Here is a 27,995-nt window from a genome sequence, read left to right as displayed (position 1 = left end):
TAAATACTGTTCATAATCAAACTGTAATTAGTGTAAGGACTGCGCAGAAGTGGTTTGATAGATTTAGAAATAATGATTTTAGTGTGAAGGATAAGGCTGGTACTGGAAGAACCATTGACTTTAATTATGATGCTCTCTCTGCACTGGTTGAAGCAGAACCATCTTTAACGGTTGATGAAATTGTGGAACGTTTAAATTCATCCCATGGAACTGTTCATAGACATCTACAACAAATCGGAAAAGTTTCAAAGCTAGGAAAATGGATACCACATGAACTGTCAATAGCTAACTGACAACAACGTCAACTGCTCAACTCAAAAGCTTCAACTGGGAAATTTTACCTCATCCACCATATTCGCCAGATATTGCTCCCAGTGATTTTCATCTTTTTCGGAGTTTGCAGAACTTTTAAAAGGAAAAACTTTTGAGGATGAGAACAATGCAAAAAAGGCTATTTCTGAATATTTTGATTGAAACAAGAAATCATTTTACGAAGACGGGATTAAAAAGCAAGAAATTGTACAAAATAATGGTGAATACATTATAGATTGAAATAAAATTTAGCTGAAAATTTTTTGTTGCTTTTTTTGTAGATAAAAATGCGCACGAACTTATGGACTGACCTGATAATTGTCACATTTATAACAATACAAACCAACAAATAGAGAATATTTTTACTTAATTCACCTCTAACTTAAAAAATCCTTGAAAGATAAGATAAATGTTTGAAATTAGATATACAGTACTCAAATTAATTTTTAAGAGCAGATTTTATGCCCAAACCTCATCTTCAGAATATTTATTTTATTGTTTTCCAAGAGCTTCTTTAAGGAGTTTTATTTGAATTTACTAACCATCCTCCTTTTGTAAGTTCTATCCTCCCTTGAAAAGTGTCCTCCTACATGTCCTCCTTTTCAATACAGTGGAACCCCAGTTAACGAATGTAATCTGTTCCTCGAGTCGTTCGTTAACCGAAGCAATTTTTCCCATAGAAATTAATGCAAATACAATTAATCCGTTCTAGCCATCAGTATTTTTGTAATTTTATTTGTAAAATGGGTTTTCTTTGATGAAAATATAAGAAAAAGTAGTATCTATCATTACAGCAACAAATATGTAAACTTTATTTAATAAAGTAGCACTGTACATACCTTTATTTCTACGGAGCTTAATGCTTGGAAGAGGAATCCCCTCCATAAAAATATCGGGTAGCACTGTATCGGGAGTTTCTTCGAATCGAGGTCTCTTTTGATAAGGAACAAGAAAGTGGTCTAAAGTTGATTGTCTTACTCTCTTAATCAAAATTTTTCTAAAATGCGCTAGCATAGTGTCATTCATTAAATTAATGACCCTATTAGCCACAACTTTGTTAGGATGCTGCCTCTCGATAAATTCCTGCACATCATTCCATTTTACGCAAATTTCCTTGATCTCAGCACTGGTGATTTCTTCCCTAGCCTCTTCCTCTGACAAATGCTCTTCTTGTAAGACTTTCATCTGTTCTTCCTGCATGGCAACCAGCTCTTCTGTCATTAGTTCATTTTGATAGTCTTTCAGCAACTCCTCCACGTCTGCATCATCTAACCTCTATTCTCAAACTCTTGCCAATGGACACGATTTCATGCACTATATCAGGAGAGCTCTCTTCTTCAAAATCCTGAAAGTTTTGCTCTGGGACACAAGTTGGCCAAAGTTCCCTCTAGGCCAATTGCAAAGTGTGGTGAGAGATCTCACTCCAGGCTTTGTCAATAAGGTTGATACAATGCAGGATGTTAAAATGCTCTTTCAAAAACCTCTAAGAGTTAAGTCGGTATCATTTGTAATCTGAAAACACATGGTAAACAGTGCCTTGGTATACAGTTTTTTAAAATTGGAAATCATTTGCTGATCCATTGGTTGCAGTAATGGAGATGTGTTGGGTGGAAGGAATTTGACCTTGATGAAGTCATGTTCACTATCCAAGTTGTCCTCCAAATTTGGTGGATGTGCTGGAGCATTATCCATTAAGAGAAGACATCTAAGAGGAAGATCCATTTCCTGAAGATAATTTTTAACAGTAGGAGCAAACACTTCNAAAACAGTGTTTTGTATTTATAAATATAAAAATATTTATTTCATTTTTTAATCTTTTTTTATTTAAACTTACAGGTAAATAGTCCAGAGATTAAAAAAAAGTGTCAAGTAATATTGTGCCAATGAGTTTACTCTTACACTTCCTAGTTCCTTATTCTTATCCTGAATGACCTCAATATGTTTTTAGAGGGGGAAAGCTATTTATTATTACAACTTAAGCTAAGCATGTCCATGGAATCGAGTTTATCAAGCACTCGATAAGTCAAGAGACCTGTAATACAAGTTTTTGGCTCTTCATGAAAGAGGACCTCTGGCACATAAATGTTATTATAAAACAGAACGATGACCAAAGAAAAGATTGTCCGATTGTGTTTTTTAATGGATATCTGACTAATTATCATGGATGTGTCATCATGGATTAAACAATGACCTTTATTTTTAATGACCAATCTGTATTTCTAATCATATAAATCACAATAAAATAAAGAAAATATTTTGATGTTAAAAACAGTTTAAAAGTACCTGTCGTGAAAGTTGATCTTTTGGTTTTCTAGAGGAGGTATACATTATAGAATATGAATCGACTTGACCTGTAGGAACTCTCCATTGAAACGTGACGTTTCTTGAATCCAGTATTGTACGGATATACTCTTTATTAATGCTATTTGGATCTGAAAAAAAAAATTTTTTTTTAATTGTAATTTTTAAGAAAAATTACAAAATTTAAATATATCTGTGCTTAGTTTTAAAAAAGCATTTTTTTATTGGCAATTTCCTTTCAGCATACAGAAACACTGCAAAATAAGCAAAAAGTATAGTTTTTGTAGCCTTGAAAATATCATGACCCACCAATTAAGTCATGATCCTCTTAAATAAGATACATGGAAATACAGATTATGATAAAATATTTTACCAACTTACACAATGTTTGCTGAAGAATCACTGGATCATAACACTCAATGTTATCGAGAGCTGACACAACTTCTATATTATATCTCTCACCTGCTATAAGATTTCTAATTTCATAATTTGTAGTATTTGTAATGCCTAAAAAAGTATAAAAGAGGTTTTATTAAATAAAAAAGAATTGTAATTAATTTTCGTTTCTTATACTTTAATTATAATTAGATTTTTTAAAAATTATTGCTTATTAGTATAAGAACTAAAGCAAGCATTCATAAATGAATAAATTAATTTTTAACAGAAAATCTAGATCTATATCAATAAAAATGTAACTATATCAACAGAATCTACAAAATATCAATTACTTTAATTTTTTACCTTACAATTGACCCAATTATTCTTTAAAGCAAGATTATTGTAAAATATATGAAAGAAATAAAAACATTTGTTTATAATTAAATTATTTTAAGAATTGTAATTCATACAAATGAAAGAATGTGAATATGAACTTATTAAACTATAAAAACAACCCTAAAAGTTTCAATTAAAGTTGTTAGAAAATAAAATATGCTAGCCCATCCTAAACACACTAATTGTCAGATCCCCAAAATTATAGTATGGGACTGCATTCTGATTGGGGAAAACATGAAATATGTCTTCCCCAATCAGCTGATGCTGTTTCTTTGCTGCCACCTAGAATATGATGCTCTCACAGTCTCAAGTCTGGATAAAGAAAAAGAGTTAGCAGCAAGAAAGACATTCAGTCATAAAACTTGGCCAAATCTGACTGCAGCAACTGTCTACTATACAGAGAACAAATACCATACATGCACCCTATATCGCAATGGAAATAATAAAGCTGAATATGAAAATAAAATATAAAAAATTCTAACTTACCAATTTTTTTCACCTGTGCAGAGTTTATTGGATAATATCCAACAGAATAATAATCAATTAGGGAATGTGGTGCTATCCAATTTAACAACAATGTTGAATTTGTTACTTTGGCAATTTCTAAATTTTCCGGAGGTTTAGGACCTGAAATTTTTATCATTAATAAAGAACTGTTAAAAAAAATTCAAAATATGTCTTAACATTTTAATTGATTTTGTTATTTATCAGTATGAAAATGAAAGTGTCAAACAGAGATGATACAATTAAAAAATTTTTAGTTAAATAGCATGAATCCAGATAAGAGGAATTAATATTTATTTAGATAAGAAGCTCAGAAAGGATAATAAGAAATAGTTCAAATAAAAGAAAATAAAATATATACATGGCAACAAGAGAAAATATTTTTAGTTACATAACAAAGAAGATCAATGATTAAACTTGCTTTCCAGAAGTAAAAACAAATAAATAATTATGCATTTCTTTGCACACAGTTTAACATCATAAAATATATATTTTTTCAACAAAATTCTGTCATAATAATACACTATAGATGTCTCATTCATTTAGTTAATGTTTGAAGTTAGTCTAGCATATTCAAAAGATAATAAGATATGTTTATTGTATGTTAACATTTATTGTATGTTTATATATTCAAGGGAAAGACATTGATTATTATACTTACATAATAGAATTTACATTTATAGAACATTTTTTCTAATGATTTATTGCATTTTAATAAAACTGAAAGAATAAATTTACTGATATTTGATAAAGAAAAAATGCTATCNATTGGGCCACAAGTATATATTATATATACTTGTGGCCCAAAACTCCTTGACTTTTTCCAATGTGGCCCAGAAAAACAAAAAGGTTGGACACCCCTGCTCTACTGTATTATATAGTCAAACTTTAATCCTTGTAATGTGCCAATAAATGCTCATGAATGGATCCTTCATAAATATTAGAGAAACCTTTTGTATTTAGGAGTTAGAAGTGAGAACTCTTCTGGACTCTGAACTGCTAATGCACACAACCTTTTTAACTTTTATCAATACTGGTTTTTGTGGAACAGCAAATTCCCATCTGTATTTGAACTAAATGAAAATGTTCCACAAATTTTTGGAATAATGAAGTTAGTTTTGGGTATTTTAAATTTATAAAGATTTTAAAAATTTATTTCTTTATTAGTTCATAATTTGTTTTTATTAGTAACTAGCAGCTATGTATGGCCAGAAAGTAAGACGACAATGTTAAAATGAAAACCATATAATAAGTTTGGACAATTTGACCTACCATTTTTACATTTATCACAAAGTGTCAACGAAATCAAATCAATGAAAGTGTAGGGTGTCCAGGTTTTATGGAAGTTATTTTCCTGAAGGTCCTGAGAATAAGTTTGACCAATCTGCACCAAATTTTTCAAAAAGCTTAGAGAGAAACATTCTATTAAATATATATAATGAAACCAATGAGGAACCATTCTGTCAAAACTTCCATAAGCAGAACTGGATTTTCCACCTCTACTATGAATTACTAAATGTACAATTCTGTATTACAAACATCATCATCATCATCAGGTCACATTATGTAAAAATTTGTTTGAAAGTTGACATGCTACATATAAGTCTTATTGCTTGAGATTACTTTGTCTTTGAAATTGTTACTAAACCAAACATGATACATTCAAAAATCTCAATTTAGCATTATGTATTTTGTATTTTCCTCATTTGTGAGTAGACACTTAGAAAACTGAGTTAGATCTGATCAATTTATTCATACAAGTTATTTTTTTATTCTAAATTAACAACATATTTTGGAATTAAATGTAATATTTTGAACAGAACAGACTCAAATTCTCTTTCAGAAAGATTTTTTGGTAGACTTAGAATTTAAAAGAAATTTTTTCTATAAACAAATGCCAAGCATTTATCTCAAACTATTTCACAAATTGTAAAATTATTTATTGATTCATTATTGTAACTTTCAACCTATCATGTTTTTTTGTTGCTACTGAAATTCGATGAGGTTATTTTTTCTACCCTGTGCAGGCAACCTTTTTTTTTTCTCTGCCCATTGTGAATTCAACCAGACCATTACATATCCAGATTAAACTGGTAAAAATTTGAGATTCTGACAGTCTTCAATCTGGGTCCTAAAGGATCAGATTGAAGCATTTAATGCCTTGGCCACATAGCATGTGGATATTCACAAAACATTCTTTACATTAAAACAATTTCAGAACATGATATTCATTGATGGGAGACCTGACTAATGGCTATCATCTGCATCTTTTAACAGTATATGTTAGCAATCTAATTTTACTGTTTATGATGGATTATCACAATCCTAAAAATTCCTTTGTTTTAAAAAATGATAATATACAAATTGAATTACATGAGTTGAAAATATTTCAAAGATTAGGTTGTTGATACTTTTTTCTAATAAATAAATTGCTAAAAAGCTCACAATATGAATATAGTTTTGCTGGAATTAACTTGATTTCAGTTCATGTTCTTCATTAAAAAGAAACTAAAATTTTCTTTATAGTCTACTGAAGACTGTCTTCTGAAATAAATATTTGTCTTCATATTGCTGCCTGAATAATCTCTTGTCAGACAAATTGATTATTTCAAATAAATATTTGCAATATTAAAATTATATTCCAGATTCAGCAATTCCTTCATCATCTAAAATGAAAATTACGTATTTAAATAAATTATTAAGAATATCCCAAAATTCTCTTAACTTACCTTCATAGCCTTGATTTTCGTGAACTTCCCCATGTATAGGATCAATAATATCTTCTTTTCCATCCAAAACACACAATAAACATTGATAAATACATATATATTGTTGCTAAAAAAATAAATTTTAGAGTTTAAAAAGTCATTAAACACATCAAACAATTTCTTAAACTGAAATACATCATACTTCATTTTGAACCATCCAAACTCGCTCCATTCTCATCTCACGAACGATGCCAAATATGTCAACAAAGTCATATTTTTGTATCTGTTGAAGAATGTGGTCTAGTGCAATAAAAGTTCCTGATCTTCCCACTCCAGCACTATTAAATAAATTTTTTTGTTAAATCTTTAAAAATAAATTATTTTTTGAATTATATTGTTTACATATTTTAGTATTACTCTTAATCATTGGATGATTATAGTTTTATTGAAATGTTAGGCTGAGGTTTTTCTATAGGGTACTTATGTCTTTATGAAAATGTGATTTTTATAATGCTTAATCAACATACAAAAAGTTTATATACTATAAATACATTTATTTATAGAGCATTAAAAATATCAAATTGTAAAGTTAGAGTATGCTAAATGATTGATTGATGGAGCAAGATTCTGGCATATAACATGTCTGGACTCTAGTTTTGCTCATTATTTCTCTGGTAAGGAATGAGCTAAACATATTGGGTTGGACTATATAAAATTTAGAAATTTTGACCTGCCATCAAATTCTGGTTATTTAAAGCATTTTGTAGATATCTCTGCTTCAGCATCCTATTAACAATATGCAAAATGGTAAATTAATACATTGTGATGAATATCATAAAGATGTTTCTATTCACCTTAATTTGTCTAAATGATTGTGAATTTCTGGGAAAAATTGTGAAAACCTTAAAAGGTATATTATAATTAAGTTATTGTGTGAGCTATCTCCCTCTCTTTCTCTCCATTCAAAAGGAAAGGTCAATAATAGGATAACTTTTATTATTTCATTTATAATTCGATAATCATATGTTATACTAAAGCTTTTTAATGTAAGGATCAGTGGAAACTATATAGGTGTATTCATAATTCTGATTTACGTTAATCTCAATATATATTTTATTAATTTTTGTTAATATCAAAACAAATTCAATTTATTGAGTATGTCTGGATATATATAATTTTTATAAGATCTGACTCCATTGTCTTACATTATACATTATGAACGTTCCCTCCTTAAACATCAGGTAAATTGAATTGCAAGTTAGGACACATTGACTATCCTAACTGGTGTCAGGAATCCTGATTTTTCGGTTTTGAATTAAACAAAACGGGGTCTAAGTGGAGCCCTGGAAATTCACATCTTTACCAAAAGTGCTGGGAATGACTGACAACATTGAATGTTCTTTATGAATGTTGAATTTGAATATGAATGTTATGTTTTAATAATTCATCTGTTGTTGCTGTGCATATGGAATTCTATAAGGGGGATGAATAGATAAGGAGGTATGTGGGCATGGATTCAAATCACACTTCTGACATCAGATGTGACTCCCTTTTATTAGCATTGTCAAACCAAGACTTCCACTCTTCCGACACAACAGAAGTTGGGCGGTTTAATGGATGAGTCATAAAATCTCATGTTAAAACTATCAAATTTGAAGGAACTGGTGTTATCATGCTTTAATAGAAAGGAAATTCCTTCTCTAATTTTGTATGTTCTACAAAATTTATCAAACATCTTTAACAAAATATAACAAAATTTTGTAAAAAGGCAAATTATTTTCTCTTGATTCCCACATGATTATGTAACTCCACTAACATTAATAATGTGACCTTGTAAGTTGTCTTAAAAAAAATATTGATCTTAGCCTCCTCAACAACTTCAATGAGTAATATATGACAATCAAATTCCTTGTTATTTTTCTTCTTTTAATGTTTTTTTTTTGCTCCTATTCATGCAGTGAAAATAAACAGTAACTTGTTTTAACAACTAGAAGAATAAAAGAAAATGCTTGTTCTTTACAAAAATAGGTTATTGGCTTCTTAAGTTTTATATTATGTTCATGACAGAATTTGTTTGACTGAAAGAGACAGAAACTTTTCAAAAAACTGCAGAAGTCACTTGGATAATCTGAAAAACTGATTAAATAAAAAAAAATGAAATAGCTTTTAAAAATAGTGAACTCATCAAAAATAGATGTTATTGAAACATGATGAAGAGCTAGTAATGGGAGGCAGAGAGAACAACATCCTATATATGAAGTAAAATTCCTCATGTGTCTGAAAATTTCAACATCTATGGTGTTCTTTAGAAGAGCACCACTTTCTACTATCTTCAATTCAATAAACGTTGACAAATAATCTGCTGGAGTCCTTTTTCTTTCCATACACTAAAGTTCCCAATCTTAAGAAAAAGTGTTCTCACTGAAATAAATCAAGACAAATAAATCTATTCAGTGCTAGGTCAACATGCTGCCAGCCTAGCAAAACAATGTCTATACTTTGAAAAGTAATGTATAAAGAAATAACATTGAGAAATTTCTGATTTGTTGATTAGTTTCCTTGTGAGGCATGTACAAAATTTTTTGAAGTTTTGTTTCTATTCACCCCAAATTACAGTATGTGCTCCAGGTTTTAAAACCTGTTTTTAATATTGAGGATTGAATTTTAAAAAAATACAATTAGCTTTTAATTTTGTATGTATCAGCTTTTATCATCATATTTTACTGTGCTTTACATGTTTGATATGGAGTTGCTGCACATGGAACAAACTGTTTTTCCTAATGCCAACTATCTCTTTTTTTATCCAGATTCAAAATCCAGCAGAGTTACTGTGTTGTGAATGGTGTTAACAGTAGCATTTGTTTTCTTTACTAAATTCAGCAAGAACACTGGACTACTACTACTACATTCCATAATTTTGATGATTTTGTTGAGAACATGTATGCTCAATGAGGCAGTATTGTCTTGAATAAGCATTTTCATTTGTTACAAAAATTTAATATCAAATGTTTTAACTGTAGTTATTTTTCCACATATGAATTATGAATTTGCCATAATGAAAAAAAAATATATTAAAGTTTTTTTTTTTAATGTTTGAAGCATGCAATGCCATAATGTTGTAAATGCCAAAAAGCAAACTTTTCAGGAGAGATAAAAAAACTTTCTAGCAAATGAATTCATTTCAATTTTACAATAAAATGGTAAAAATCTCACTAGGTTACAAATTCTCTGGAATATCAAAATGATGCAAATATAAGCCATAACATTTTCGATACCAAAAGTCACGTGATCTGACACTTTAAATGTTATGACTTCACATAAATTAAACTTCAAAATATAGCCACTTACAGCATCACTATTGTCATAGTATTTAGAGAAAAATGGCATTTACAATGTTATGGCTGCATGTATCATTTACTTTCCTATTTACTTACCTGCAATGAACAATAACAGGTTTGCTATCAAATAAAACTCTATCTCGAAATGCCCTGACAAATTTTACCAGCGTTTGAGGGGGATCTGGTACTCCAAAATCTGGCCATGTTGTGAAATGGAAATGTCTAACTATTCTAGATTGTTCACCCTTTAGAAAAAAAATATTTTAAATTATTTACATTCAATTTTTAAATATATTTTGTTTGATATAATGCAATACCCTGCAAACTTTAAATTCTGAAATAGTCCAATGAGCATATTGAGATTCTGTTAAAATGGTAACTTGGATATCTCCATAATATACAGACTGCATATCAAATGGCCAGTAGTGATCACACTTTTCTCTTCCTTTCTCAACACATCTAGTCAGCATGACGATGGCACGGCAGTTCTGTTCCCACACCATTCTCCAAAAGTCATCTCGTGTGCTATGTAATGGTCCCTGAGTTACAATGAATTCCCGTGGTGAGTTGAAACCCTATTCAAAAGAATTAAAATGTTATATAACATAAAATAAATTTTAACATATTATTTAAATTATTTATATAAAATGTTAATGGGGCTAATGAATGTTGCAATTTCTTAGAAATAGCCTAATTTATTATCTCCTGTAATTAAATTATCTGAAATTATTCTGAACTAAACTAAATTACTGTATTTTGAAATATTTGGAGTCTCTGAAAATAAATATAAATTCACACAATAAGGTTAGAATCTGTAGTTTTCTATTTCTTTATCCAAAAATAATGAAAAATGCATTTCAACCTAAATGATAGACTGAATGACATCAATTTCAAATTAATTAATTAGTTATAGTCAAGAACTGCCAGCCAGGGCTGCGGAGTCGGTAAAAAAACACTCAACTCCGACTCCTGATAATTTTAGTAGGCTGACTCTGACTCCAACTCCCGACTCCGGCAAAATTAAAAACCAATTCATTTTATGAGGGCAGAGGTGCTCATAGGGGTTACCTTACATACTCTGAAAGGAGACCCAGGCATTTACCCAAATACTTTTATAGTTAGTATTTTTAATATTTAACTTACATTAATATTTATTTGTATAAAGAAATTAATTTTTTACGAATATTTAATACTGTAAGAGGAAAAAGGGGAGTGATAAAATTTTACATCTACATATCTTTATTCTACAGCTTTTNTTATTAATGACAATCAAGTGAATTTACGTCAATATTATAAAAATTACTATTTTTCTAATATAATAAATAATTTTTAAATAAGGAATAATTCGAAAAATTGACATTAAAAATATAAATAAATTACGTCATCTGTATATCATGTATGTACTCAGACGGCAGCTTTACCTATTCTTACTCCGCATTATACAAATACGTTCCGAGTTTAATGTCTAATAAATCTTTTTCTGAAAATCTTTTAGCAAATATTGTTACGTACTACTTCTAAAATAATCAAGATTTTTATTACATATCATTTATAATGTTAAAATAAAAGTAGATTAAAATCAAAACTAATGTGTAAACACTAATCTTCCACGTTTGAAGACATAGTAGCTTTAGAAAGAAGTTCGGCTAATAGGGATATATATATATATATAAAGTATTTGTTTCTATTTTTTAATTTTATTTTAATATAATTGATATTTTTATATTCATTAAACTGATTAAACAAATATATTTAACTGTTATTTGAATGTGATAATATAATTTATTATTAAAAGCAACTCCCTCTGGCGTATTTTTTTCTAATTGTAGTAAACACGTGACTGTTTTGATTTCAGTTTTGGTTTTGGTTTTGGTTTTATATAATTGTCCTGTACTTAAACCTTCAGCCTCTATTGATAGTTCAATACTTGAACATGTAAGTAAACTTTTATTATAGAACTAATTAGTTTTAATTTTATTCATTCTATTAATGAGATAAATATTAACTTACCGATATTAATTTTACAGTGTTGTTAAAACTACTATAAAACATGGTGTTTTACAAGATTTGTGTGATGGTTATTTGTTGTTTGTTTTCTGTGTTTTTAATCAAAAACGCACATGGACGTATTTGTGGTAAAGGAAATCATAATGGATCAACTGGTGAATTGGTTCCTCACAGCCAAAACTTAGCAGGAGAAACATGTAAGTGGCACATATTTCCAGAACATAATGATATGCCAGAGACATTTTTGGTTTTTGAAGAGTTTGAATTGGATTCTCAAGACAAATGCACCATTGGCAAGTACAATGGATCAGTTTTATTTGGACCTTTCTCTGGCAAGATGGGAACATTCAGTATATTGGCGGGTTACTTATATCTGGACGTTGTTTTGGAAACTGAAAAGACTCTTTTGCCTCGAAAATTTAAATTGCACTTTACGGCAGAGAAGTGTGATTATTACATAGACAATCAAAAGGGTCGCATTGTTTCACCACTCTATCATGATACACAGCGCAGTTATGAAGTAGTTATCTGTACCTGGAGATTTCGGGATATTAGTGGGGTAGATCTGATGTATTGGATTAAGTTTGATGAATTTCATCTGACCAACAGTACTTTGCATATAAAACACGATAATCACGAAAAAGTTTTAACAGGTACTGATGTGCCTTCTGAATTTCCCATACCTGAACACACCATTTTTGAGTTGCATGTAAATACTAAGATACAAAATGAGAAATTCTCTTTAGACTATGTGTATGGAGAACATATTGTTCCCCAAACAGCAACTCCTGGTGATGTTGGTCCAACAACTACCCCTGTCATTATTAATGATATCTCATTAATTTGTGGTAAAACTGATTATGTTGAAGAGAGTGGAGTGATAACATTGGGAAATACATTGCATACCACTATAGATTTTGATTGTTTTTGGAATATTAACTGTGAAAATATTCCCAATGCTAAAGAATTACATATTCAAGTTGTGGAATTTGAATTAGCAAACGAAGATAATGTTACAGTTTTAGATTCTTCTGGGAAAGTTTTATTTGCATCATATCATGGTAAGAAAGAACCATTTTCAATACTTACTGGTGTTTTAAAATTAAAATTTCATGTAGAAATAAGTAAAAAACAGAAATTTGTAAGAAAGTTGAAAATTGCCTATAATGCTAAAGATTGTGTTAACCAATTAACAAGTGAAAATGGGATTGTGCAATTACCAATTTTTGAATCTGGAAAATCTAAAAGTGTAACTTGTTCATGGACATTTAGTTCGTCTGATAAGACATTGATTCGAAAAATTTCATTTATGAAGCATAAGTTTAATGGAAAATTGTCATTAGAGGGCAATATTCGCCCAAAAAATACCTACACACACAATAATCTTCCTTATGCTTTGGCAAAAGAAAATGGAGTCATAAAGTTAACTTTTGATACAAATTCAGATAATGAATTCATGTTTGTTTATGAGAAAGTATCTGATTGTAGTTCATTCATTGAACTAACTAAAGAAACTTTGATTTCTTCAGCACTGAAAGATAATGCTTTTGACTATTGGGCCAACTGCTTTTGGATAGTGGAGAGCCCAAGAGATTCTGTCATTAGATTGGAAATTCAAAAATTAAATTTAATCAATTTGCAGGATTATGTAATTGTTACTGATGGAAACAGTGAGAAAGCTCCTTTATTGTCTCAAATGAATGCTGGTAATCAATACAGAATAAGTAAGAAAGAGATAATATCACAAAATAACTCTATAATAATATTTTTTCATACTCAGTCAGTTCATGTTTCAGAATTTGAAGCAAAATTAAGCATTTCTAAATGTCCATTATTTTGTGATAATGGTTACTGCATGCTTGAGAAATGGAAATGTGATGGAATTAATGATTGTGGTGATTACACTGATGAAAAAGACTGCAACAAAACAATAGTGATCCTCCCTCCAGTTGAGCCACCGAGGGAATCCAAAACAAGCGATAGCAGTAATGGAGTTTCAAACTTAGCCATAGGATTAGCTGTACCAGCTGCCTTTATTGGTGGAATACTAGTCACAATAGCATGTGCTGCTGGAAAGCAAATGTATAGAAACCGTGTATCCCAAGATTATGGAGCATTCCCAATATTTAATGATCCATGAAGTTCAAACAGCTCTTACCATCCTGGGGCCAGATTCACAAACATCTCGTATCATAAGTTAAGACAAATTTCCTTCTAAGTTACCAGATATGAAAAGTTTTATGATATACTTTGTGAATATAAGTTATGATATTGTAAAAAGTCTCAAATATTATATCTAATAACTACTACCTTTTCCAGTATACTGACTTCTAAGAGCTGAGTATTTGTCTCCATTGGTAAATAATAAAATCAATAGTTATTATCTGTTTTAAAATATTTCTTATTCTAAACTACTAAGATGTCCTCAAATACTGAAATGAAAAAATTGACAAATTTCTCAGTGGACTGTTGTGTAAAAAATATCTCATTCATTATAAAATTATCCCTTTTTTAACCCCCCAAAAACTGTGTGTATATATATATATATATGGTTGTATTGCAGTTACCAATATTTGAAATAAATGAAAAAAAAAAAAAGAGTATATGAGATTTATATGCTCAATTTTTCATTTATTTCAAATTTCTTCAATATTTCCAAGATCAGGTAGTTTCCTTTCATATTTTATACTTTATCACTTAAAATGTTTTGTAGATGGCATATTAAAATTGGGTTGTTTTGTTAAATTATTTCCTCAGATATTACAAATATGAGAAAATTTCTGAAAAAAATATCACAAAGAAATGCATTTTGATTGGCTTTATTAAAACAGAAGGGGTCACTAATGATATCACAAGATACATTCTTGTTACTAATTTTTTCTGTTTTATGGTATATTCCATGATGTGTTTTGTGAATATGAAATGTAAAATATCATTAGTTTCTCTGAAATTGCAAAGTTACCAGAAACTATGTTGTATCTTATGAGATATTTATGAATCTAGCCCTTAATTTTAAAATGTGATAAACAAACTAATACAAAAGCTTTTTATTTTTAACTTAAATATAGGGAATATTTTAAAATTAGCTTATTTTAAGTCTAGCTTGACTTAAAGATTTGAATGTTCAGACATTCTTCAAAAACAGTTAAATACCTGTGATGATGTGTTTTAGATGTTTTGTAATTTTTTCCCAGAATCTACTGTATTTAAAAGTTTATGATGTAAAGTTTAAAAAAAGTGTTTGTGTTTATCAAATTCCATTTGATACTCTCACTCACTGAATTTGTTTTGATTGTAAAAATTTTATTTCAAATAAAATTTTTTTGTTTTACATATTATTTACAATGATATATTACACCATACAAATTTTGTACTGTGGTATGAGACTAATTGTACATTACATGTTTATTTCTTGAGCACATAACTTAAAGAAGAAATTATTATTCAGTTAAACAATACCAAATTCTTTAATTAGATGTATTAAATATTTTCATTAATAATTTTATGAAAGTTCCAAATTACTGTAAATANATATCCAGATTAAACTGGTAAAAATTTGAGATTCTGACAGTCTTCAATCTGGGTCCTAAAGGATCAGATTGAAGCATTTAATGCCTTGGCCACATAGCATGTGGATATTCACAAAACATTCTTTACATTAAAACAATTTCAGAACATGATATTCATTGATGGGAGATCTGACTAATGGCTATCATCTGCATCTTTTAACAGTATATGTTAGCAATCTAATTTTACTGTTTATGATGGATTATCACAATCCTAAAAATTCCTTTGTTTTAAAAAATGATAATATACAAATTGAATTACATGAGTTGAAAATATTTCAAAGATTAGGTTGTTGATACTTTTTTCTAATAAATAAATTGCTAAAAAGCTCACAATATGAATATAGTTTTGCTGGAATTAACTTGATTTCAGTTCATGTTCTTCATTAAAAAGAAACTAAAATTTTCTTTATAGTCTACTGAAGACTGTCTTCTGAAATAAATATTTGTCTTCATATTGCTGCCTGAATAATCTCTTGTCAGACAAATTGATTATTTCAAATAAATATTTGCAATATTAAAATTATATTCCAGATTCAGCAATTCCTTCATCATCTAAAATGAAAATTATGTATTTAAATAAATTATTAAGAATATCCCAAAATTCTCTTAACTTACCTTCATAGCCTTGATTTTCGTGAACTTCCCCATGTATAGGATCAATAATATCTTCTTTTCCATCCAAAACACACAATAAACATTGATAAATACATATATATTGTTGCTAAAAAAATAAATTTTAGAGTTTAAAAAGTCATTAAACACATCAAACAATTTCTTAAACTGAAATACATCATACTTCATTTTGAACCATCCAAACTCGCTCCATTCTCATCTCACGAACGATGCCAAATATGTCAACAAAGTCATATTTTTGTATCTGTTGAAGAATGTGGTCTAGTGCAATAAAAGTTCCTGATCTTCCCACTCCAGCACTATTAAATAAATTTTTTTGTTAAATCTTTAAAAATAAATTATTTTTTGAATTATATTGTTTACATATTTTAGTATTACTCTTAATCATTGGATGATTATAGTTTTATTGAAATGTTAGGCTGAGGTTTTTCTATAGGGTACTTATGTCTTTATGAAAATGTGATTTTTATAATGCTTAATCAACATACAAAAAGTTTATATACTATAAATACATTTATTTATAGAGCATTAAAAATATCAAATTGTAAAGTTAGAGTATGCTAAATGATTGATTGATGGAGCAAGATTCTGGCATATAACATGTCTGGACTCTAGTTTTGCTCATTATTTCTCTGGTAAGGAATGAGCTAAACATATTGGGTTGGACTATATAAAATTTAGAAATTTTGACCTGCCATCAAATTCTGGTTATTTAAAGCATTTTGTAGATATCTCTGCTTCAGCATCCTATTAACAATATGCAAAATGGTAAATTAATACATTGTGATGAATATCATAAAGATGTTTCTATTCACCTTAATTTGTCTAAATGATTGTGAATTTCTGGGAAAAATTGTGAAAACCTTAAAAGGTATATTATAATTAAGTTATTGTGTGAGCTATCTCCTTCTCTTTCTCTCCATTCAAAAGGAAAGGTCAATAATAGGATAACTTTTATTATTTCATTTATAATTCGATAATCATATGTTATACTAAAGCTTTTTAATGTAAGGATCAGTGGAAACTATATAGGTGTATTCATAATTCTGATTTACGTTAATCTCAATATATATTTTATTAATTTTTGTTAATATCAAAACAAATTCAATTTATTGAGTATGTCTGGATATATATAATTTTTATAAGATCTGACTCCATTGTCTTACATTATACATTATGAACGTTCCCTCCTTAAACATCAGGTAAATTGAATTGCAAGTTAGGACACATTGACTATCCTAACTGGTGTCAGGAATCCTGATTTTTCGGTTTTGAATTAAACAAAACGGGGTCTAAGTGGAGCCCTGGAAATTCACATCTTTACCAAAAGTGCTGGGAATGACTGACAACATTGAATGTTCTTTATGAATGTTGAATTTGAATATGAATGTTATGTTTTAATAATTCATCTGTTGTTGCTGTGCATATGGAATTCTATAAGGGGGATGAATAGATAAGGAGGTATGTGGGCATGGATTCAAATCACACTTCTGACATCAGATGTGACTCCCTTTTATTAGCATTGTCAAACCAAGACTTCCACTCTTCCGACACAACAGAAGTTGGGCGGTTTAATGGATGAGTCATAAAATCTCATGTTAAAACTATCAAATTTGAAGGAACTGGTGTTATCATGCTTTAATAGAAAGGAAATTCCTTCTCTAATTTTGTATGTTCTACAAAATTTATCAAACATCTTTAACAAAATATAACAAAATTTTGTAAAAAGGCAAATTATTTTCTCTTGATTCCCACATGATTATGTAACTCCACTAACATTAATAATGTGACCTTGTAAGTTGTCTTAAAAAAAATATTGATCTTAGCCTCCTCAACAACTTCAATGAGTAATATATGACAATCAAATTCCTTGTTATTTTTCTTCTTTTAATGTTTTTTTTTTGCTCCTATTCATGCAGTGAAAATAAACAGTAACTTGTTTTAACAACTAGAAGAATAAAAGAAAATGCTTGTTCTTTACAAAAATAGGTTATTGGCTTCTTAAGTTTTATATTATGTTCATGACAGAATTTGTTTGACTGAAAGAGACAGAAACTTTTCAAAAAACTGCAGAAGTCACTTGGATAATCTGAAAAACTGATTAAATAAAAAAAAATGAAATAGCTTTTAAAAATAGTGAACTCATCAAAAATAGATGTTATTGAAACATGATGAAGAGCTAGTAATGGGAGGCAGAGAGAACAACATCCTATATATGAAGTAAAATTCCTCATGTGTCTGAAAATTTCAACATCTATGGTGTTCTTTAGAAGAGCACCACTTTCTACTATCTTCAATTCAATAAACGTTGACAAATAATCTGCTGGAGTCCTTTTTCTTTCCATACACTAAAGTTCCCAATCTTAAGAAAAAGTGTTCTCACTGAAATAAATCAAGACAAATAAATCTATTCAGTGCTAGGTCAACATGCCAGCCTAGCAAAACAATGTCTATACTTTGAAAAGTAATGTATAAAGAAATAACATTGAGAAATTTCTGATTTGTTGATTAGTTTCCTTGTGAGGCATGTACAAAATTTTTTGAAGTTTTGTTTCTATTCACCCCAAATTACAGTATGTGCTCCAGGTTTTAAAACCTGTTTTTAATATTGAGGATTGAATTTTAAAAAAATACAATTAGCTTTTAATTTTGTATGTATCAGCTTTTATCATCATATTTTACTGTGCTTTACATGTTTGATATGGAGTTGCTGCACATGGAACAAACTGTTTTTCCTAATGCCAACTATCTCTTTTTTTATCCAGATTCAAAATCCAGCAGAGTTACTGTGTTGTGAATGGTGTTAACAGTAGCATTTGTTTTCTTTACTAAATTCAGCAAGAACACTGGACTACTACTACTACATTCCATAATTTTGATGATTTTGTTGAGAACATGTATGCTCAATGAGGCAGTATTGTCTTGAATAAGCATTTTCATTTGTTACAAAAATTTAATATCAAATGTTTTAACTGTAGTTATTTTTCCACATATGAATTATGAATTTGCCATAATGAAAAAAAAATATATTAAAGTTTTTTTTTTTAATGTTTGAAGCATGCAATGCCATAATGTTGTAAATGCCAAAAAGCAAACTTTTCAGGAGAGATAAAAAAACTTTCTAGCAAATGAATTCATTTCAATTTTACAATAAAATGGTAAAAATCTCACTAGGTTACAAATTCTCTGGAATATCAAAATGATGCAAATATAAGCCATAACATTTTCGATACCAAAAGTCACGTGATCTGACACTTTAAATGTTATGACTTCACATAAATTAAACTTCAAAATATAGCCACTTACAGCATCACTATTGTCATAGTATTTAGAGAAAAATGGCATTTACAATGTTATGGCTGCATGTATCATTTACTTTCCTATTTACTTACCTGCAATGAACAATAACAGGTTTGCTATCAAATAAAACTCTATCTCGAAATGCCCTGACAAATTTTACCAGCGTTTGAGGGGGATCTGGTACTCCAAAATCTGGCCATGTTGTGAAATGGAAATGTCTAACTATTCTAGATTGTTCACCCTTTAGAAAAAAAATATTTTAAATTATTTACATTCAATTTTTAAATATATTTTGTTTGATATAATGCAATACCCTGCAAACTTTAAATTCTGAAATAGTCCAATGAGCATATTGAGATTCTGTTAAAATGGTAACTTGGATATCTCCATAATATACAGACTGCATATCAAATGGCCAGTAGTGATCACACTTTTCTCTTCCTTTCTCAACACATCTAGTCAGCATGACGATGGCACGGCAGTTCTGTTCCCACACCATTCTCCAAAAGTCATCTCGTGTGCTATGTAATGGTCCCTGAGTTACAATGAATTCCCGTGGTGAGTTGAAACCCTATTCAAAAGAATTAAAATGTTATATAACATAAAATAAATTTTAACATATTATTTAAATTATTTATATAAAATGTTAATGGGGCTAATGAATGTTGCAATTTCTTAGAAATAGCCTAATTTATTATCTCCTGTAATTAAATTATCTGAAATTATTCTGAACTAAACTAAATTACTGTATTTTGAAATATTTGGAGTCTCTGAAAATAAATATAAATTCACACAATAAGGTTAGAATCTGTAGTTTTCTATTTCTTTATCCAAAAATAATGAAAAATGCATTTCAACCTAAATGATAGACTGAATGACATCAATTTCAAATTAATTAATTAGTTATAGTCAAGAACTGCCAGCCAGGGCTGCGGAGTCGGTAAAAAAACACTCAACTCCGACTCCTGATAATTTTAGTAGGCTGACTCTGACTCCAACTCCCGACTCCGGCAAAATTAAAAACCAATTCATTTTATGAGGGCAGAGGTGCTCATAGGGGTTACCTTACATACTCTGAAAGGAGACCCAGGCATTTACCCAAATACTTTTATAGTTAGTATTTTTAATATTTAACTTACATTAATATTTATTTGTATAAAGAAATTAATTTTTTACGAATATTTAATACTGTAAGAGGAAAAAGGGGAGTGATAAAATTTTACATCTACATATCTTTATTCTACAGCATTTGCACTTCAATTTCACCCTTCCAGAAAAGTTAGTCCAACTAAAGAGCCCCTTGTTCAGAAAAGAAAAATATATACTTGATCAATTAGTCTGGCTCATTCAGAAAAATATAGTACTTATTTAAAGTGGAGATAATAAAGGATTGAATTAAAAATATTCAAACTCAATTGGGTCAAAATAATTTAACTACTAAACACAAATACTATAAAGAAAACTATTGATACATATTTAATAAATTAAATTGTTGCATTTTGTACTTAAAATAAATTATAACAAAATATAAAATAAATTTTCTTTCATTTAAATAAAAAAAAAACTAAATTAAATTTAAAATGCTGGAGTCAGAGTTGACACATTGTTCCCAACTCTAACTCCACAGCCCTGCTGCCAGCAAAACTATTAATTTTGCAAATTTTAACAATAAAGTAAATACAGCATAATTCAAAAGTTAAATTAAATATAAACAACTGGAATTGGATGAAAAAGGTACTAGTAAATTTACATTATCTAATCACAGAACCTCTTCAGCATCCAGTAAAACATTGTGATTTGTTTCATCTTCCACATTTTACTGGATGCTGAAGAGGTTCTCTGATTAGATGTTAATATGTTTCCAGTAATAGAGAAGTACATTTTTGTTAGTAAATTTATTAAAGTGAGTTTTGAATTAAAGACTTAATCTAAATGAAACATTATATATATTTATGATACATATGTTAACATAATAAAGAATAGTTTATTTTATAAAATGGTTTAGAAACCACTTTCTAGATTATTACAAACCATTAAATTAAATCTCATCTACATATTTATAATAAAGTAAGACATTAATGAAAAGATTATAACTTAATTTTGTTTGTTAAATATTTATAAAAGTAAATTTGACATATTTTATAAGTACTTACAGATACATAATTTGCATTGATGTAATCTGAACCTTCTTCATCATCACTTGGCAGCAATTTTACCCGAGAGTGATCATAAGGCAAAATGTTTGTAAAGCGATTCTTTGGCCTATTGACAGGTAAATCAGCTGCTACACATGGTTTGTCACGACCTACATGTTTCAACATTTCAAATTCTTCTGCAAATCTAAAATCTGAATCTGCAGACATCATGCAATAATGTTCTGCAAAATCCTTTAACTTAACTGGATGGCTGGAATAAAATTATGGTTTGCATAAATATATTGTGTTTGATATAATTATTATTTTATACTTAATTTATTAAACATTATTCTCTACAAAAATTTCATAGTTTTTGTACAGATGAATTATTCTAGATGTTTAGAATATCTATTAAAATATTGTTTTGAATTTCTTGTACTCATATATATGACAAACAGATAATGTTCCTAAACTCTTATTGAACATTTATAATCAGTTTATAAAGTGTTTTATATTAATTTTTATCTGTGTTCATCAATATTTTGTGTCATTGAAAGTGTTGCATATGGCATATCAGTGACATAGACTGATCACTGATTTGGATAGGTATATTATTGATCAGATAGAATTATGATGTAGATGAAGTTATTATACGTTGTCCAGTTATTTAAATTCTTGATTAAATAACAAGTATATGTCTTATTTACCATAAATTCATAAAAAATTATTCTGTCCTATGACAAACTCAAAGTACAATTTGGCCCCAAAACTGAAAACATTGAAACATTCTGATACAGATCTTAAAAGTTTTGCTATTTATACCTTAATAAAAAGCCTAAAATGAGAAACTTTTTAATATTATATGCATTACTTTAAGTAACAACAATTACCTTGTGATGATTTCACTCTCAGGAATTGATAATGTATCAGATTTATGCCTATCTCCGTTTCTCATTGAGGGTATGATTCTTCGTCTTCTCCAAATTATAAGACTCACAAATGTTATTACCAGTAGTGACAAAGGTATCACAATACCGGCAATTAAAGGAGTATTGTCAGGATCTAAGTTAGTATAAATATAAATAAAATTTTTATAAGATTTAAAATTAAATATGGATACAACTTATAATTATAACATTGTTAGCATTACAATTTAAAAAATTTATTTTGTGATGCTAGCAAATGATAAAAGAATTAAAGAATATATGAAATATATATGATAGAAGTGTTGATAGACTGGAAGAGTTGAAAGACATCAGAAAAAAAAGAAAGGTTTTCATTACAATAATTTATATTCTCCTTATCTGTGCCAGTAATATATATTTTATTCTTTCTATGTTGTAGGCACTAAAAGAATCTTAAAAATGCATTATGAATTGGTCAGGCCAGGAGATTAGGAATGGAATCCATCAATTCCAGTCTGGAAAATTTCTGAGGATCCAATCTTGAATCAAACCCTAACCTCAGACAAAATGGTAAAAGTATTGGCTTGTTTCTCTCTCTAGCTGTTGTTGAATGCTTTGCAAGCAATACAATCAAGAGATTATACAAGAGTTATTTATATTAATACTGATAATAAAAAAACCCAGGAAAAGACAGAGAGAACAAGTGAAAGAGGACAGAAAATTGGACAAGATTAAAGCAGAGTGGAAGTACATTAGGTTTGATAAAACAAGAAGATTGCAGTATGTTAACTCAGCGTGTAATTCTCAAAACAAATTTTCATTAAAGAGAATTAATTTTTTGAGATGTTTGCTATTTATTTTTAAATGCTATAATAATTTTTATAATTAAGATTTTAACTTTCATATTAAAAAAATAGAATATATTTATATTTCAAGGCTTTTTGCAAGACACCAAATTATATTACTTATACTGGTACTTATTTTATATCTTGATAGAAAAAAAAAACTTAAGAAAATTACCTGTTTGAATTCTATGAGAATAAACAGTATCTGTGAATTTATCACTTGCAGTGAAAGCTCTTAATTTCACTCTATAGGATGTTCCTGGTTTTAGAGGACCATTACAGTATCCTTTTACTCCTTTACATTCTGCCACACCTATTACATAATCTTCTACAAATGTTCCATTGAATGGATAATATGGATTTGTTACCTATAAAAGAATTATTTTTAATTATCCTGAATTTCAAATAAAAAGATTTTAATTACAGACAGTTAAAAGTATTATCAATTTAAATTATGTAATTAATTATTAACAGTTAAAAAGTTGACTGTTATTGTCTAGTAATAATTTGTTCTGTTTTAGTATCTTACATATGCTGAATCTTGTATTTAAGGATGTTCTTAAGAACTTTCTATTACTATTTTCACCTTTTAAATGTCCTAAGAAAGAATGATAATGTTTGAAAGATCTGAAGTTATCTGTTTAAATTGCTTTATAGGAGCTAGAAAGTAATTTGATATACATATTAAATAAAGAAATATAACAAGTAGACTACTTTTGTGATGTAGTTGGTTTCTAGAAAACTACCATTGAGTCATGCTTTTTTCCTTAAACTTAAACTAAGATTATAGCATCACACAGAGATGGACAATAAGAAAATATATTATTTCATATAGTAATTACAGAAAATTTATATTAGTTGTAAAAGTGGAGGGTTGCAAAAGTAAGCAGTCATAAAACACATATAGTTTACTTTAAAAAGCCTACATTTTTGTGTGTAGTTTTAAGTAAAATAATTTGAAAACAATGTAAAAGATACAGGAATAATATCATTACTTTTGGAAATACACAATTTTCTCATTAAAGTCATACAAAATAAAAGAGAAATTATTTAACTTGCTTATGTTCTCTTTCTGATTCCTAATATTCATATTAAACTAAAAATGACATAAAGTTTTGTTTTAATACAGAATTAACCATATGTATCTTATTTATTTTTACCCCATTTAATTTATAGCTTATTGCTAGATGTTCAAATTTTATCAAAGGATTTATCAAATGGGTCAAAAATTCAAACATATAATGAAAAACAGTAACTTAAGACAGAATAACAAATATACAGCCAATCTTGTAATAAGGATGAGGAGAATAATATTTCTTTAAATATTTATTAAATAATTTCTTATAGACATTTTGTTTATTTAATATATATTTAAAGAAATATTATTTTGTAAAGCTCTTTAATCTGAAATTATGAAAGTGAATAAAAAATGAGTCACGTAGAAAATCTAATTTAAATTACATAATGCCATATTTAATCCTCAATATGTTTAAAATTTTTTATAGAATACTTTATAAAGAAATATTAAATTTTAAATGTCAGCATTAAATATTTATTTTAACAGCACAAAATATTAACAAGTTAATACCTGATAGGGAGGCCAAACAGAAAATCCCTGAACATCACTCCAGGTTGGCAATTCTAATTCTTTAAATTTGTCATTATCATCTTCAGAGATTATTAGAGTGTAAGCGACAATGGGCCCATTCTTCTCACTAAAATAACTTTTTAGAAATCTTACTTGAATTGTTGTCGAAGTGTGACTAAGTTCTGTAGGAAATATATTAGATGCTGGTAAAGGTGGAGCTGGAAACAGAAAAACTTTATTCTGATTTTGTTCACTAATACATAAGATTCTTTAAATTCACATTTTTTAATTAAAAGCAGTTGAAAATTCTTACCACCAATTGGTAAAGATAATGAAAGTATAGATATTTGTCCTGGACCAACTTTTGTATGAGCCTGAATCTGAAATATTCAGTTAAAGATTTACAATTAAAATATCATAAATTTTTAAATGAGTAATTAATTATATTTAGAAAATATATTAGATAAATATACAATATGACACAAATAACATTAATATTATAAGAAATTCAGATGATGACTATGATATGTCTCATAACTAATAAACTGAAATTAAAAATAATGTTGGTAAATTTACTTGATTACAAAACAATTTTGAATAATTGTTGGTATATATATATAAACATCTCAAAGCCTGATATTTTATAATGAAACCAAATAATGTCTGGAAGTGAGGGATTGGGCAGACGTCCAGGTAATGTAATTGGAAACACATCTGTGTGGTAAGCAGCAGTTGTGGATTTGAGTACTGATCCAGGCCAATTCGTTTCTTCCAGAATATTCTAAACTTTTTAATAAATATTAATCTAATTATAATTATTAAAATTAATAAGAGATGGTATCTAATGCTTACCTCTAGTACCAAATTACGCAGTATTTAATTATTAACAGTAGTGGTAAAGTAGCCTGATTTAAATCCATTTGGTTTCATTATAAAATATCAGGCTTTGTTTATATATGTTTAATTTGAAAGCTCGTGTTTATATATTCTCAAAAAATTCAAAAATTTAATAACATAATACTTACCTACATTTAAACTTCAAATTATGAAATATTTCAAAAGCTAGAACTTTTACACAATAACAAGGAATGAAGCTTATACACTTTTCCAGCAGGATAATGTTTTTTTTTTAATTTACCCAGTAACAAATGTTTTCAGCCTCATTCAGAAACCTAATGTTTTATTGTATAATAAGTATAACAGGAATATAATAATAGGTGAATACGTATAATTTCAAAACCCTGTAACCATTTAAATATTAAGATGCAGAAGAACAATCTCAAAAACAATCTAAATTTGAAATTCTCAGCTTGCATTTTATGTTTCTTCTGTGTCAGCCTGATGTAGACCCCTAAATGAGGCGAAAAACATTTGCTACTGAATAAATTAAAAAAACATTATCCTGCTGGGAAAGTATGGGTTCATTCCTTGTTACTATAAAACTTCAAACACCACAAGAAAAGCTGCTTTATTGGAGTCATAATTGCAAAAACAACATCAGTTCCTTAGTATTTTTTTACCTCTTAAGTCCATCTTTGGGGAATAAAATTCACAAAATATCCAAAACACAAACTTCGAATCTAATCAAACATATCATTTTTGAATTTATTCAAAAATTATTTGTTTGTTTGTAGTGATATTTATTTTTCTATTTTGACATCAGTAAAACGAATTTTCTTGTAGAAAATTCTGGAAGAAAACAATCAGCCAGGAGCAGGACTCATACCTGCAATAGCCATTTACCATGTGGATGTGTTGCCAGTTATGCTACCCAGACCTCTGTCCAATCCCTCACTTTTAGATATAACCATACTAGTTACTCAAAGTGCCAACTGGAAACAATTCAGCGTCCAAGGCCTGTAATCACCTACTATGGCACTCAACCAGCTTTACCCTGGCATGATGTATATATACATATAAACATCTGAAAGCCCAATAACTATATTAAAGCTAAATGATTGCCAAATTAATTTTCTTGTATTATTCAAAAATTTATTTTAAAACAAGAACAATAAATAGTATCATACATACCTCAAAAATATATGATTTACCAGGTTTTAAATTATAAATTGTTCCTTGTGTTACATTAGGACTAAATATTTCATGTTCTTCTCTTTCTGGCTTATCCTTAAAGCATAAAAGTTTGGAATAAATGTCTAAATTTATTTTTGTGTGTATGAAAATAAATAACCAATTTTTCTACATCAATGATCTAATTATCAAAATATATGTAATATTTTTTAAATAGATTTATGTAGTAAATAATATTACCATATTTAATTAAAACTAGAGTTATTATATAAACAAAACTCTAATACTGTATTATAAATGTTGAAGAAGTTTCTAATCTGTGGTTTGATGTTTAATTTTATGCAAAATTATTTATAAAATTAATTTATTGCAGAAATATTATTAATAAGCATTTAAATTTCCAATGTTTTACTTTTTTCATTTATTTTGATTGGAAATTTCCTTTTAGCTCCTTCTTGCAATAGCACAATACTATTCAAGAATGCAGCTCACAATTGTTCTGAAAGTTATGTTATCAATTTGAAGTAAACTGTTTTATAGTATTATTTTAACTCAGATCACTTTATTGTTAGTAGAATGTAATCCTGAATTGTATTCTTCAATATCACAATCTATCCATATAATAAAAAGATAGTATTGATGAAAAAATGGTTGGGAGACATATAAATCTTTAATAACAATATATATAAAATAATAAATGTACCCATTTGTAATGCAAATGCCAAGTAGAAAATGAGTGATAATATATCAGGTCAGTCCATAAGTTTGTGCCTGTTTTATGACCTTGAGAAAAATCTTGTTTTGCTGTTAAAAATGCCAGTGTAATGTGATACTTTTTACACTGAAATGTTAAATTGGATCTCATTCATATAATACTGTTCAGAATTGGGAACATTTCAGTTGTTTATTTTCGTTAAAATGGAAGTAACAGACGAATATAAGAGACATGTTTTATACTTTTTATTTTTAAGTGATGAGAATGCTACAAATGCAGCCAAAAAATTAAATACTGTTCATAATCAAACTGTAATTAGTGTAAGGACTG

At 28.4% G+C, this 27,995-nt stretch overlaps 3 protein-coding genes across 3 annotated transcripts in view; 1 reads left to right on the top strand and 2 right to left on the bottom strand.

Annotated features, from left to right (window-relative positions):
- Positions 1 to 2,559: 2,559 nt before the first annotated feature.
- Positions 2,560 to 5,964, bottom strand: LOC111630592 (tyrosine-protein phosphatase 10D-like). Its single transcript, XM_023374709.1, has 4 exons — positions 5,910 to 5,964; positions 3,874 to 4,014; positions 2,995 to 3,120; positions 2,560 to 2,744 (listed from the first exon to the last, which is right to left on the bottom strand). Exons 1-4 carry the CDS (start codon positions 5,962 to 5,964, stop codon positions 2,575 to 2,577), a joined length of 492 nt encoding a protein of 163 aa, XP_023230477.1. The 3' UTR covers positions 2,560 to 2,574.
- Positions 4,699 to 27,995, bottom strand: part of LOC111630591 (tyrosine-protein phosphatase 10D-like) — a 48,869-nt gene continuing 25,572 nt past the window's right edge. Inside the window, exons 21-36 of the mRNA XM_023374708.1 lie at positions 26,951 to 27,046; positions 25,233 to 25,299; positions 24,920 to 25,137; positions 23,507 to 23,699; positions 22,472 to 22,643; positions 21,600 to 21,852; positions 19,760 to 20,017; positions 19,539 to 19,687; positions 16,310 to 16,445; positions 16,129 to 16,234; positions 16,037 to 16,065; positions 10,255 to 10,512; positions 10,034 to 10,182; positions 6,802 to 6,937; positions 6,621 to 6,726; positions 4,699 to 6,557 (exon numbers count right to left, since the gene is read on the bottom strand). Coding sequence (XP_023230476.1) covers positions 6,526 to 6,557; positions 6,621 to 6,726; positions 6,802 to 6,937; positions 10,034 to 10,182; positions 10,255 to 10,512; positions 16,037 to 16,065; positions 16,129 to 16,234; positions 16,310 to 16,445; positions 19,539 to 19,687; positions 19,760 to 20,017; positions 21,600 to 21,852; positions 22,472 to 22,643; positions 23,507 to 23,699; positions 24,920 to 25,137; positions 25,233 to 25,299; positions 26,951 to 27,046 — 2,358 coding nt within the window. The 3' untranslated portion in view covers positions 4,699 to 6,525. The remainder of the gene's footprint in view (positions 6,558 to 6,620; positions 6,727 to 6,801; positions 6,938 to 10,033; positions 10,183 to 10,254; positions 10,513 to 16,036; positions 16,066 to 16,128; positions 16,235 to 16,309; positions 16,446 to 19,538; positions 19,688 to 19,759; positions 20,018 to 21,599; positions 21,853 to 22,471; positions 22,644 to 23,506; positions 23,700 to 24,919; positions 25,138 to 25,232; positions 25,300 to 26,950; positions 27,047 to 27,995) is intronic.
- On the top strand, positions 11,762 to 14,542 carry LOC111630586. Its single transcript, XM_023374702.1, has 2 exons — positions 11,762 to 11,872; positions 11,965 to 14,542. The coding sequence occupies exon 2, from the start codon at positions 11,988 to 11,990 to the stop codon at positions 14,082 to 14,084; it is 2,097 nt and encodes a 698-aa protein (XP_023230470.1). The 5' UTR covers positions 11,762 to 11,872; positions 11,965 to 11,987; the 3' UTR covers positions 14,085 to 14,542.

This window comes from Centruroides sculpturatus, unplaced genomic scaffold, assembly GCF_000671375.1.
Source record: "Centruroides sculpturatus isolate CEXI.00-Female unplaced genomic scaffold, Cexi_2.0 scaffold603, whole genome shotgun sequence".
In the NCBI taxonomy this organism is placed as follows: Eukaryota; Metazoa; Arthropoda; class Arachnida; order Scorpiones; family Buthidae; genus Centruroides; species Centruroides sculpturatus.
Note: the sequence above shows the minus strand (reverse complement) of the source record. Positions and strands in the feature narration are given on the sequence as shown.

Coding starts and splice junctions, on each gene's coding strand:
- LOC111630592 (XM_023374709.1), bottom strand. CDS start 5,964: ATGGTCTGGTTGAATTCACAATGGGCAGAGAAAAAAAAAAGGTTGCCT. Junction 4,015..5,909: donor AAAAAGGTTGCCTGCACAGG/GTAGAAAAAATA, acceptor TAAAAATTTCAG/GTCCTAAACCTCCGGAAAAT. Junction 3,121..3,873: donor TGCACAGGTGAAAAAAATTG/GTAAGTTAGAAT, acceptor ATACTTTTTTAG/GCATTACAAATACTACAAAT.
- LOC111630586 (XM_023374702.1), top strand. CDS start 11,988: ATGGTGTTTTACAAGATTTGTGTGATGGTTATTTGTTGTTTGTTTTCT.